This window comes from Vidua chalybeata, chromosome 2, assembly GCF_026979565.1.
Source record: "Vidua chalybeata isolate OUT-0048 chromosome 2, bVidCha1 merged haplotype, whole genome shotgun sequence".
Taxonomy (NCBI): Eukaryota; Metazoa; Chordata; class Aves; order Passeriformes; family Viduidae; genus Vidua; species Vidua chalybeata.
Genome location: NC_071531.1, coordinates 47845067 through 47857822, shown reverse-complemented (window position 1 = coordinate 47857822; position 12756 = coordinate 47845067). Strand labels below are relative to the sequence as shown.

Sequence of the window (12756 nt, the reverse complement as noted above, 5' to 3'; positions counted from 1 at the left end):
ACTCAATAACCCAGAGAAGCACAGTGAACCCAAGGTTCCTCTTCTGCTTGAGTACAGCCACTACTGTACTGCTGACAAGTCTGATTTGGCTTGACACCGGTTACAAATCTACCCTTCACAGCAGTAATTGCTGTTTTATTTTTTAAAATGTTGCCAATACTGCTACAAACATGACAACTTCCAAATGTTCCTCTGCAATTCAATAAAAAAATGTAGATTAGAGTATTTCAGTTGTAAGAGACCTGCAACAATCATCTAGTCCAACTGTCTGGTCACTTCAGGGTTGACCAAAAGATAAAGCACATTATTAAGGATACTGTCCAAATACCTCGTAAAGAGGGACAGGCTTGGGGCCATCAGCCACCTCTCTAGAAAACTGGTTTCACTGTCTGACTACTCTCTCAGCAAAGAAATGCTTCATGCCTACTATGGACCTCTTGTGATATACCTCCAATCCACTCCCAGACATTCTATCCCTGGGTATCATAGAGATCAGCAACTACCTCCCTACTTAAAAACGTCCCTGATCCCTTCCTAGAAAATTAGTCTCTGTAATGCAGTTCTTCTCTTCCACTGCTGTTTGCAAGTTCTTAGAGCTATGTGCGTATACACAGAGGCACCTATGTGTAAAACAAATTCTTCTGTTACTTTGTACAATACGGGTGCTCAACAGGGAAGGTAAAGATGAAGGGGGAGGGAAAGAGGAAAACCAGAACCTCATGGAAGAAAATGGAGATCATCTTTCACAAAAAGAAACATAACACTGCTTCCTTTCTTACACTCACCAGAAGAAATAAAAAAAGCCTATATTAATTAAAGCAAAATAGATGTTATTCAGCAGAGAGCTGCATCAAATCTTGCCTGACATGATAATAGAGTGTAATACACCAAAAGTCATGGAAGGGCTTTCCTTAAATACCTTCGGTCTCATCTTGCTGATCAACTTCTGAACGTTGTCTATGGGATCAAAGAATTTACAACTGAAGAGTGACTTTTGGAAATTAATTACATGAAGTAGTCATTATTTCAAAGGGACTTAACAGTCTCTTAAAAATGTTTTGAAGATTCTTTTTTCCATAATATGCTAAAACAGACTTAGATCCTCTACCTTCTGTGTGGTAGTCTGCATTTGCGGTGTGCTGCCTTCTCGATGCCAATAAACTTTAATAAAACGATTATTTAATACTGCTTCTGTACTTGATATAGCTTTCTTTGCTTCCTCATGTGTAGCAAACTGAATAAGGGCACCTTCTGGATCACCCTGATATGCAACCTAAGGTTTAAAACAGAAGAACAAAACTTATCACACAGAGGATTCTCATTTGTGTCTCAATTATCATTACATCATTAGCTTTTAGGCTTAGAAGCTTACAATTTACACCCAATATGTGTCATTAGATAAATACTTTCCATTTGTGAGCCCCTCTGAAAGGCCTGGTGTCAAAATCAACCTTGAGTTTATGCTAATAAATTTTAAGAATAATTAAAAAAACCTCAAACAAACAAAGTAAAGCAAAACCCCCAGTCAACCAGTATTTCTGTTTGCAAATATGAGCAGTTGCTTGGAAGACAAAAGGAAACATTAACAAAATAAAGAAAATTACTATGGAAAATGCAGAGGTCAGATGGTAAATGTCCTATCTAATATTAGAGCTAGACAGCAAAGCTCATTTTGATTTTCCTCTTTTGAGCATTGTCACATTATTTTAGCTTCAAAAGCCAAGACTGTATTCTTTGCAAGAAGAGCATAGCTTGCAATCTCCATGTACATATCTGTCTCTCCATACACATCAATGTTTTACTTGCCTTAATGAATAATACTGCCTGCTAATACACCCATATTCTTAGGTAAACTATAGAAAAGCTTAAGAAATATTTAATAGCAATTAAGAGAGATTCAAAATCCCTCAGGTGTTCAGACAGGCACAGAGTGGTTATTCTGTATGGCATCAGTATGTACAAAAATATTGTTGCACTTCTTCATTCCAGTCCTCAGTGCAAACAAGAAAGGGTTTAGAAAAATGCATGTCAGCATCTGAAACTTGTTGATAATGAAGCATGGTGAAAGGTCACATTGAGTAGCTTAGAGACTGGGTATGAAATACTGCCATTGCACGTGCAGTCTGCAACATGTAACATCAGCCTAAGTCAGATCCTAGTTCTTTCACTGCTTTCCTCGCTCTTCAATTGCTTATTGGGCAACTCCAATAAATCACAAAGTAATTTTAAGGGACAAATTGTCATTACCATGGAAAGTAATTGTCACAGGGACCGCTTTCTGGATGAGAGATGCATGTTTTTTGTATTTACAATTTATCTCTGAATATACAGAGTGTTTATGATAGCAGATCCAAACTTGATAAAATGGATGAGAAAAATCCACATGCAATCAATTTTCAATGTTTTAAACAATGTCTCTTAAAAGTCTTATCTCTGAGGAACACGTTTGTTCAAAATCTAAAAGATGACTAGAACATTTCATTTCTGCTTCTTCAATGGCAATATCATTAAAAACAATGAGATCTTTTTTAAGAAACAAGTTAGGAAAATAATAAAGAGTTTAAGGGAACCAGGAAAAAAATTGGCATTCTTCTTTAAGCAACTACCACTACCTTTACATCAAAGCATACTGCTTTCTCTTTGTTGACTCTTACCTGCAAGTTGACTAAGTTTCCAAACTTACTGAAGTGCTCATTAAGTTTGCTGATGTTGTTAAGTTCTGGGGGAACTTTTCTCAATTCAAGTTTTGTATTTTCATTTCCAAACTGTACTTTCTTCTGGAAACCTGGACTATTTGTTCTGTTAAAATTTTGCCTGCAACAAATAAAAAATCAAGCCAGAAATCCATAGCAAACTAGCAAACACAATGTTAAATTGTATATGCTTACACAGAAGCATGTGTGTATGAGACACAAAGATCTGCAGACTTAAAAAAATAATGCAGTTTTAGAAAAGTGAAGGAGAATACAGGTTACACACCCATACAAGTGCTATCTTCCCCAATGATATTCTCAGCATACCCCAGGACATAAATCTGTGAGATAATTCTAATTTATTTCCTCATGTCAGGGTAACTCCTGACTTTTACACTGCTTCTCTCCAAAAACCGTTTCTTAGCGCTATTCCGTGAAACTTCCCCACTAGTGTTTCAAATAACTATTACTTCAAGGCTTTCCTCACTCCCAGCAATCTTTAAAATCCCTTCCAACCTTACACCCTCTGTTTTTTTCTCAGTAATATACCTGGCAACTCAAATCAAAATAGCAGTGATAAAATTCACATTTCACCACTAAAATCAGTCATCTCTAACAACCATCACACTGCAGCTACCCTGTTTCTTTTATCATGCCAACTTTCAAGGAACAGATCTTAGTATCATCCAAAGCAACTTCATCTATCTGTATACTACCTTTGATAGAAGACAGTCAAATAAATACAGCTCACACTATAGTATGATTTACTTTAGTACCATCAGTGTACTCACAGTTTCACTTGCTTGTAATTTATATATATATATATATATATATATGTTTCAGATTACAGTATAGCAGTTAATGAAATTCCAGCTCTTAAGGCAATACTGCGTTAACAGTCACTCACTTGTCAAACCAAGTCTTCTTTGTAGGAACTCCACCATCCCCTGCACCAATTGTTCTTTTCCTGGATTCAGCATCTACTACTATTCTCATACTACTTTTATTAGGAGGTTTTTCTGTAAATAGATGAGAAGATTTTACTTTTTTTAAAATTTATTTTCTGTGCATTTGATTGTAAGAGTATTCTGCTCACACTGAATTTGCACTGAAAAGCACAATTGTTTATTTTGAAATTACTATGATTCTTGTTCTGACTGAATCAAACCTTGGTCACAGACTTCTTAACTATCAACAGATGTTTTGACAGATCAAAATAGCTAAAAGCACTCATTTTGTGACAGTAACATCACACATACAGAAAACAAAAGAGGTGTGACAGAAGGCATCTGCCTTGAGATGACTGCGCTCTGATTCACAATGATTCACAATGTCCCATGCAATACTCTGAGGCTCACACCACTCCAGCTAACACCTCCATTCTACTATTAGATGACACATACAAAAATGGTCATGACAGGAAATGCACAGTACTCCAGGGCAATAACACCTAGGAGCAAGATTTAAGGATGGACTGGGAAAGGAGTCACTTTTGCTGAAGAACAGGAATCACACTGGGGGACTCCTCACTGAAAATACACCAACAAAAACATAGTAAGATTAAATAGAAATACATACAAATGCAAATAAAAACCACATTAAAAATGGTTTTATCCCTCTTTCATTCTTATATTGTGTGCTGCTGCTTCTTCTCAGGACCACAGGAACTGTGAGGTTAAGATTATTCGTGCATAAAACTGCTAACAGATAAAAATGATTCCCTCCTCTCTAGCAAAAATCATCCTGAGATTCTGCTATAGAAATATTAACATTGTTCTGTACAAAAGACATACAGTGTGACCAGTTTCTACAGCTAACAGTAAACTGTGCAATATTCTAATGAGAGATTTCATTCTACCAGTAAAAATGCACACACAAAGCAATTATAGACATAGTTCCCTATTCAACTAAACATCTCTTAATTCCAGAAGATTTTAGGAAAATGCTGTATTTTCCAGTATTCTCTGCAAAGTTCCTCAACCTGCATTAATGTAAGAAAATCAGCTAAACTAACTAAGTATAGCTTTGAGAGCATACCTCTGGGTGGTAGATCCATATCACCTGATGTGAGTCCTATCAAATTTGGTCTTTGGGCATGTACTCTATGTCTATACATAGGTCTTGAAGTATTTGTTATACTTGGAGCTTCTGGATTATAGCCATCTGTATCATACGTTTCTGGTAACAAAGAAATTGTCTAATTAAAATAAATTGCAGTTAAAACCCTTAAGGTTGCAGATATAATATTTAATTTAATTACAAGATAGTTACAATAAAAGAGTTGTATAACCACTATCATAAAAAATAGTCATGCCAAGTTTTCTGCTTAAACACATTGAAACTATTTTTACTCTCCAGTAAAAATTCACACTTTATAGGCATATTTTACTTCAGTCTTGAACTAAGTCTGAAAAGAAGGATGTTAATTTACTGTCACAATCTCTACGATACAAACTTATACTCCAAAAAATGACATTATAATCTCTATAAAGTACAGTATAATATGAATCAATGTTATTCTATTTAGCAAACCTTGTGGGCAAAGCCTCAGTACTACACCTGCTGTAAAAAGAGAGGGTGGAGCAGGAGGCGGCTGGTGATGAATACCCGTGGTAACAACAGTAGGAACTGAGCTGGTTGCTGAGTTTGGGGGGGCATCCATGCCAGCAGGCTGCAATGGTGGAAGAGGAGGGGGTGGTCCTGTCAAAAACAAAGGAAAATCCTGCATTCATTTACTATCCACTACACTTTCATTACACTCCCCTCATAAGGAAACTGTTCTGAAATGCTTTTAAGGTTATTTAAGAAAAAAAAAGGGCTGAGAGCACACATGTGCAGACTCGATGCTGTACCATAAATTCACATGAAACCACCCCCAAGAGCAAATGACTCAGAACTTGGATTAACAGAAAAGCATTTGAATCATTTAACATTTCTTCAAACACCTTCCTTATACAAGTAAAATTTAATTGCTAGATCAGTATTCATCTTTACCAAATGAAGCATTTTAAAGCTCAATAAAAGCTGATCAAAGAAACAAATTCTATTTTTGAAGTAAAAAAGTCTTTTTTAATATTACAAAAATATGCTATGATGACAATAACTAACTTGACTGAAATTATGTTCCCAAACACTCAAGAAGAAACCTTCAACTCTAATGGAATGCTTCTTAAAATTGAGGGAGTTTTTTTTGTTTGGTTGGTTTGACTTTTTTTAAAACAGATCATGTGACTCCTTCAAAGCTAAGCAGTCAAGCCCAATTCAGTTTAATAGTTGACAAGAGCAGGTTTTGGAAAAAGTTACAAAGTGATGTATCTGAACTTGTGAACCAGATTTGAAAAGCATGTAAGGCAGAACTGACCAAACCAGAGGAAGTTACATTCTATATTAACTGAAATAAATGCATTCGTTCATAACTTTCTTAAATATACTGTCAACAGGAAATTAAAACAGTTTAACAAACTTCTAAGCAATATCAAATATCAATTACGCCTAAATAATTTTACCAAGTAGGACACCTAAGTTAGAAAAAAAGAGAGAAAGGAATAATCACATAAAACTAATCTAACACACAAGGCAACTGAGCACTAAACTTCAACTACTTTATAAATGACAGCCAAGCACATAAGTTTTCATGTAAGTTTTAGTGCTTCGGCTGAAGTACTTTCCAGTGAAACTGTAAACAAAGCCGAGACCATTTCTTAGTTATTTTACAAGTTTAGTTTTAAAATTAATCCCAAATGATATTTTCAGGTATAAATTTGATGTGGTCATGAATTATCTTTACTTCTATTATTATGAATAAAACAGTAAGGATCAGTTGTTTCCAGAATTTTCCCTTCTTTGACAGTAGTCAGTTTTGGACAACCTCTCCTGTAATAACTCAAGGAATTGAATTTTGCCATGTCATGCTTTTGCTTAAATACAATGAAGATATAATTCCATATTAAACAGTCACATTTAGCGTGCAGCATTTTAGAACAACCAACTCTGCAACAATTATCATCAGACAGAATAATTTTGAGGTAAGCTATGCCATAGTAGAGCACAGTTCAACTTTACATAATACAGCTGGGATTCTTCAAAACAGCTTTTTGCACTGCGTACAGTTCAAGTAAGATCCAGGCTTTTCTATTAAAAAATGGGGTTTAATCTTTTTTAATTACCTGTTACAGGTGGAAGGCTGGGTGGTAAGGGGCCTGGTGGTGGTACTGGAGGTCTAAGGTTAACAGGAGGAGGACTGAGAATTGGTGGAGGGGGAGGAAGTCCAGGAGGAGGTGGTCCTTCGACAACAGGGGGTTGTGCTGGAAAAGGCAGAATGCCAGGAAGATTCACATCTTCTACCACTACTGGATCGCTTCCATGATCAAAAGGGCACATGTCTCCTCTCATACAGAAACCCTTCTCTGAAATATCAAAAAGAATTGATGTTAGTATTCAGCTGTAGCTCAATTCAGGGTAGATACAAGACATTCAATGTGTAATAATGTGGTGGTTTGTAAATTAAGAGCTCCACATAACAGCAGAAATTTAGATTAGAAAATGAAATTGACTGTTTAACTTTATTCTTAACAGTCAGCACACACAGACATTGCAGAAACTTGCCAGGACAAATGTGTTTAATTATTCTTGAAGAAATAATTCTGCACTGTATTATAACAAATGGTGAAAGCAAAAAATGAACTCTAGATGTCACCACATTAACAAAACTGATTTGTTTCTAAGCAAAAAAGTGCAGAGGCTAGGATTGAGAAACTCGTATTAAAAGTTAGGGGTTAATATTATGAAATTCCAATATGAGCAAATTCACTCATTTTTTTCCTCTTTTGCAATTATTTCAGGAAACATTGTAAACATTTGCCACAGTTTAATGTTTACATATAACATATGCATTTGTAAATATTAAATATATATAAATAAAAATGAATACACATTCACCTCTTTTCTTTTACACACAAGTCAAACACAGAAGGAGGTCAGAGGAGGGCCACAAAAACTACCAGAAGCCTGAAGCACCTCTCTTATGAGGAAGGTCTGAGAGTTGGGTCTGTTCAGACTGAAGGAAAGAAGGCTCAGAGCAGTGAATTTAAGTACTCACTGCAGACTTTGTATTTCGAACTTTTTGGTAGATTCAAAGCAAATATAAGAAAAAGAAATTATTATCATGAGGGTGATTAAACAGTGGAAGAGGTTGGCCAGAAAAGCGGTGGATGCCCCATCCTTGGAAACATTCAAGGTCATACTGGACTGGGCTCTGAGTAACAAGACCTCCTTGAAGACGACCATGCTTACTGTAGGGATGCTAGACTAGATGACTTTAATAGGGACATTCTAGCCCAGACTGTTCTATTATTATCTATTGTTTAACAACAGTGTCCACAGAAACAACACCAAAATACCAGTCAGTGCAATACAGGGAAAAGGCTGAAACATCCTCTGGTAAAACAGGAAGAAAGAGGAGTGCCCACTTCCTCAAAACATGATGTGGAGAAGCAGTATGTATTACGTCATCCTCAGGAAGAGTTATCGAGCATATTAAATTGAAATGTTAAACAAAAACAGAAGTTCAGTAGAGGGTAAAGTTGAAAATTTGAAAGTAAGAGCAGTATGATGGAAACATGTAGCCACTGAAGAGAGAAAACTTCAAAACAAAATGACACATTCACAATTCCACTTGCTCCATATTGCTGTGATCTACATTGGCAAAGCTAGTCTTCCTAAGTACAACTCTGCCACCACTTGAAAGCTCAGTTTCCCATTTTTTTACTTAAAAAAAAATTCTAATCAGGGTTCTGAATGTAAACTGGCCTAGAACTTAAACTCCTCGTTGTGGTATGCAATAATAGCAACAACAAAATCCCTCAGAAGCAACTTTACAGGAAGATCTAAACTCTCCTGAGCTCACAGGTTGACCAGCTGAGTTTAGTTAAGGCACTGCCAGCTGCAGCAGCCCCTTGTGCGTAATTTGGCACAAGACATTTGAGATGAAAGCTTAAGACAGAGGTAAGTGAAAACCTAGCCAGTTTAAAGAAACACCTACACAGAATGGAATGAGCCTGGGAAGTTTCAGCTTTAGACCTTTCTAGTTAAAAATTGTCTATTAGATAGGATAGATTAAATAGGATGAGATCAGTAAGGTGCTAACCATTGTTAAAACCACCAAATACAGTATTTGATTGGAATATGACCTAAGACAAAAAAACTGGGTAAAACTGGATTTTTTAAATGATTTTTAATATACTGTTTTTAATTTATACAAAATAGTCCTAGCAAGTAAAAAAAATAGACAAACACTAAAAGAGCAAGCTGTCTGAAGTCAGTAAGAAGTGGTAACATGGTAAAATCTGCAATCAAGAAATGTGCAATAGAAAAACCCCACTATACTAGAGAAGATCAGAAAAAGAAGGGTGAATTACCTCAATCTTTTCAGAAAGGGGACAATCATAGCTGCAGGAAGCAATTAAAACATTAAAATGTCTTACCATCATAATCTCTACAGCGTTTCTTTGGCAGCGGAGGTCGTCCATAGGAGTTGTGGTCCAGCTGCTCTTCATGGAACTCTGACCAACTTTCAGTAGTGTTATTTCCATGATGAGCAGGAGCAATAACAGTAATAGTACTGCTCAGTGTAGGGACAGGGTAGTGGCCAGATGAAATATTTGTCACAGAAGAAACTGGAGTATAGTTGTTCTCTAATGGATCTGTTCTATCCATGTCATATTTTGGCTTTCCTAAATCCCTTTCTGTAATTAAAAAAAAAAAAAAAAAAAAAAATCATACTGGATAATTCCTTATCCACCTTTTCACCAGAAGCAGCCACTACTCTAAGTATCTTTACTCCATATCAACTCAATACATATGTACAATAATTGAAATGTTTTACAGGTTGCCCAAAGCTCCTGTAGAGTCTCCAGCCTTGGAGTTATTTATAACCCAGCTGGTTCCAAGCAACCTGCTCCAGTTTGTTTGTTTTGATAAAAGGTGTTAGACTGCACCACCTTCAGAGGTCTCCACTAACCTCAACTATTCCATTATTTTACATTTTGAAGGTTTAACCAGAAAAATAATAATCTGTGAAGTACATAGTCAGGCCCTGGGCTATTTAAATAACATATATCCACAGTAGAGAAGATACCCTATTTAACTTCAGGCAGAGTACATCTTCTTTAGTGATGCATGTACTGTAAGAACTTCAGATGGAAAGTTTTTTTGAATAAAGGGAAGCAATAGCAAGAAAAGGGTAACTATGGCTTGAAAATACAATAAAAGTTACAAATCTTTAATGTTTCAAGAAAATGCAATTGTTGTATCTTCATTTTGTTGATCTTCATTTTCTGTTGCACTCAAATGCATGTATTTATTGCATTATAATAATAATGCTTGACAGGTGTGGAACACTCCTGGGCAGATACAGCAAGTAAAATGACCTTTTATTCTGAATACATACAAACAATTCTCTTCGTCTTCTAGTATTACCACCAAATAAAATGTTAGTATTCCAATTAAGACAGACTAGTTATGTCATGACATAAGTTAATAGATTTAAATAACTCCACATTAAAGGAACATTATGTAATATCTTAAAGAGGGCTCATCAGTGTGGGTAAAACAGGCTTTTCTTCCTGTTCTAAGAAAAATAAACAAAGCTTTCACTATAAAATATTGTCCATAACGTACTGTCATTTCAGTTTGTGCAAGTAATCCTTAAATTAAGATTTAATAATGTTGTAATCTTTTAGTTAAACTGCTGTATGTTATTTAATTTGCCTCTTAGTAAGTTGTCTGGAAAATATCTATTCTCATATTTTCAGAAATATGCATTCCTAGTTTTAAGGCTGGGTTACTAAGGTGTGTTCTACAGAAAGAAAAATAATACACAGGAGAGTTCTACCAGACTGTTTTTTACCCATACATTGTCTAAGACAGGACAAAGATATAAAATTACTTTCACTGCTCTTTTCCAATTTACCATTAAAAACTATTGAGGGAAAAAGCACTCTTTTCAGTTGAAAAAGCAATCCCCTTTTCAAAGACGTTTAATTCTGCAAACTACTGTATTGAAGCCTGAAGTCCTACAGATAGGTGCACAAATTCAAGTATTTATTGTAAGGATTTCAGCCCTTCACCTATGACACTAAAGAGGGGACAAGATCAAAAGAACTGATCTGTACTGTTCTGCTTGACAAGTCATTTACTGCCTAACAGGCAATTTCTCTGCCAGTTCCACCTTTATTAATACAGTATTAATTTCTCCCTAAACCAGATTCTGAGTTTCCTAAAACTTAATGAAATGGAAATAACTTGTATTTTTCTGCCTCTGTTGCAACAATGCTTAAAAGTGGCCAGCACAGCCACCTCAACACGAAGATATTAAAGAAGAACAGAGGGTAAGAGTGGAAAGCAGACACTGAGAACAGAATCACAGAAGCCTCATTTCCCCAGAAAACAAAGCTAAATTTGAATAAAGAACAATAGCTGAAATTCTAGTACATTTTGAACATAATTTTCAAGTTAAGTTTCTAAATTTTGTAGAAAACATTCACCGTATTTTAGAGACCAACTGTTGGTACCTCTGCTTCGCGTTCTGCTCCGGCTTCTGCTCCGGTCTCGATCACGGTCCCGCAACCTCTCTTTGCTCCAACTCCTACTTCGACTCCTGCTGTAGCTCCGACTCCTCCCTCTCCGTCTGTTGTATCGATCCCTATAGGAATCTCTTCTGGGAGGATTTCGGTCATAATCCCTCTTCCGAGAACGTTCATCTTTTTTCCTTTCATCACGGCTTCTAAACATGCAATAATTACAAGATTTATGAAGCCATAATTTAAAATCTCAACTACTTAAAAACTTTAAGAAATGTCAATGGAAAACTAGAGAAGAGTTATGAATTGTATGTAACTTAAGGCTATTTCTTTCTTCTCAGAAGGATTTTAAAATTAATTTTGCTTATTCATTTTATTTTTACCATACCTAAGATTTTAAAAGATATATAAATTTCTGTTTCTGCCCAATACTACATATTTCCCAAGTTGGAAACAGCAAGACTTATTGAAGGGAACGCTTCTAAATCAAAATTCAAACTCAATAACAAGCAGAATAAATATTGCAATATAAACCACAAATCTAACACCAGAATTACTCCTAAAACTCCAGGGATAATAGCTCTGCACAACTCGAGAGACAGGTTACACTTACACACACTCACCACTTAACTACATATGCATAAAAGCAACAGAAGCCTTCTTTTTATGCTTACTAGATGACAACACAGAAACAAGGTATTTAATTCAGGAAAAAATCCAAATTCATCTGATTACTGCTATAATACAAGGGGTTAAACAATTTTTTTTACCTGGTGTCTCTGTAGCGAGAACTTGACTGAGGAGGGCTGTGATTTAATCTTCTAGAGAACTTTTTCTCTCGCTCTTCCTCTTTAACTATCTGAATTCAAAGCATATATATTAGATCAAAACGTGAGTACACTAAAATGCAGACTTCTGCATAACCAAATAAAACCAAAAACTCTGAACACTGAGCAATCAGCAGTAACACTGGAATTAAATACTTTAGTCTCTAACATAATAACAGAATCTTCATAACATGTTTATTTCTATCTCTAGGAATATTCAAAGCCCTGTTTGAGAGAAAATAAAATAATCTTTATAGTGCTGCACTGAAAATATAACTGCTTTTACTGCAGGTAGACAAAAAACCGTATTAAGGCTTTGGGAGGATTTGAGAAGGCATGGACATTAAAAAACCAACACCAAATTCTTTTTTTCATCAGCAGGTTATTTAGTTCAGTTCACACTTAAAACACTTCCATGTAGGCAAACTTGGGCTGCTATTGAAAAGCACAAAGTTACTCTTCTGGCTCAATGAACAACATCAACATTTGTGACAAAACGATGTTATCTGGATCAAGCGGCTGAAGGAATGAGAACTGCAATTTAGAATGGCAGCCTGAATTTGTGGAGAATTAAAGTGCAGCACAGCTACAACAGCAATTTTGACCAGAGAACTAATGCAGGTTGCACTGCAGCTCCTACACTACTAAATAATCTCA

The 12756-nt window shown here is 35.7% G+C and overlaps 1 protein-coding gene across 5 annotated transcripts in view; it reads right to left on the bottom strand.

Annotated features, from left to right (window-relative positions):
• RBM26 (RNA binding motif protein 26) overlaps positions 1–12756 on the bottom strand; it is a 51583-nt gene that overhangs the window by 26511 nt on the left and 12316 nt on the right. For 2 of the 5 annotated variants that reach the window (XM_053933799.1, XM_053933830.1), the window contains exons 4-12: positions 12043–12131; positions 11237–11475; positions 9176–9436; positions 6860–7099; positions 5226–5393; positions 4731–4871; positions 3601–3712; positions 2655–2814; positions 1109–1273 (exon numbers count right to left, since the gene is read on the bottom strand). In XM_053933799.1, the coding sequence (XP_053789774.1) occupies positions 1109–1273; positions 2655–2814; positions 3601–3712; positions 4731–4871; positions 5226–5393; positions 6860–7099; positions 9176–9436; positions 11237–11475; positions 12043–12131 (1575 nt within the window). The remainder of the gene's footprint in view (positions 1–1108; positions 1274–2654; positions 2815–3600; positions 3713–4730; positions 4872–5225; positions 5394–6859; positions 7100–9175; positions 9437–11236; positions 11476–12042; positions 12132–12756) is intronic. The other 3 variants (XM_053933819.1, XM_053933811.1, XM_053933824.1) reach the window with 3 other exon arrangements.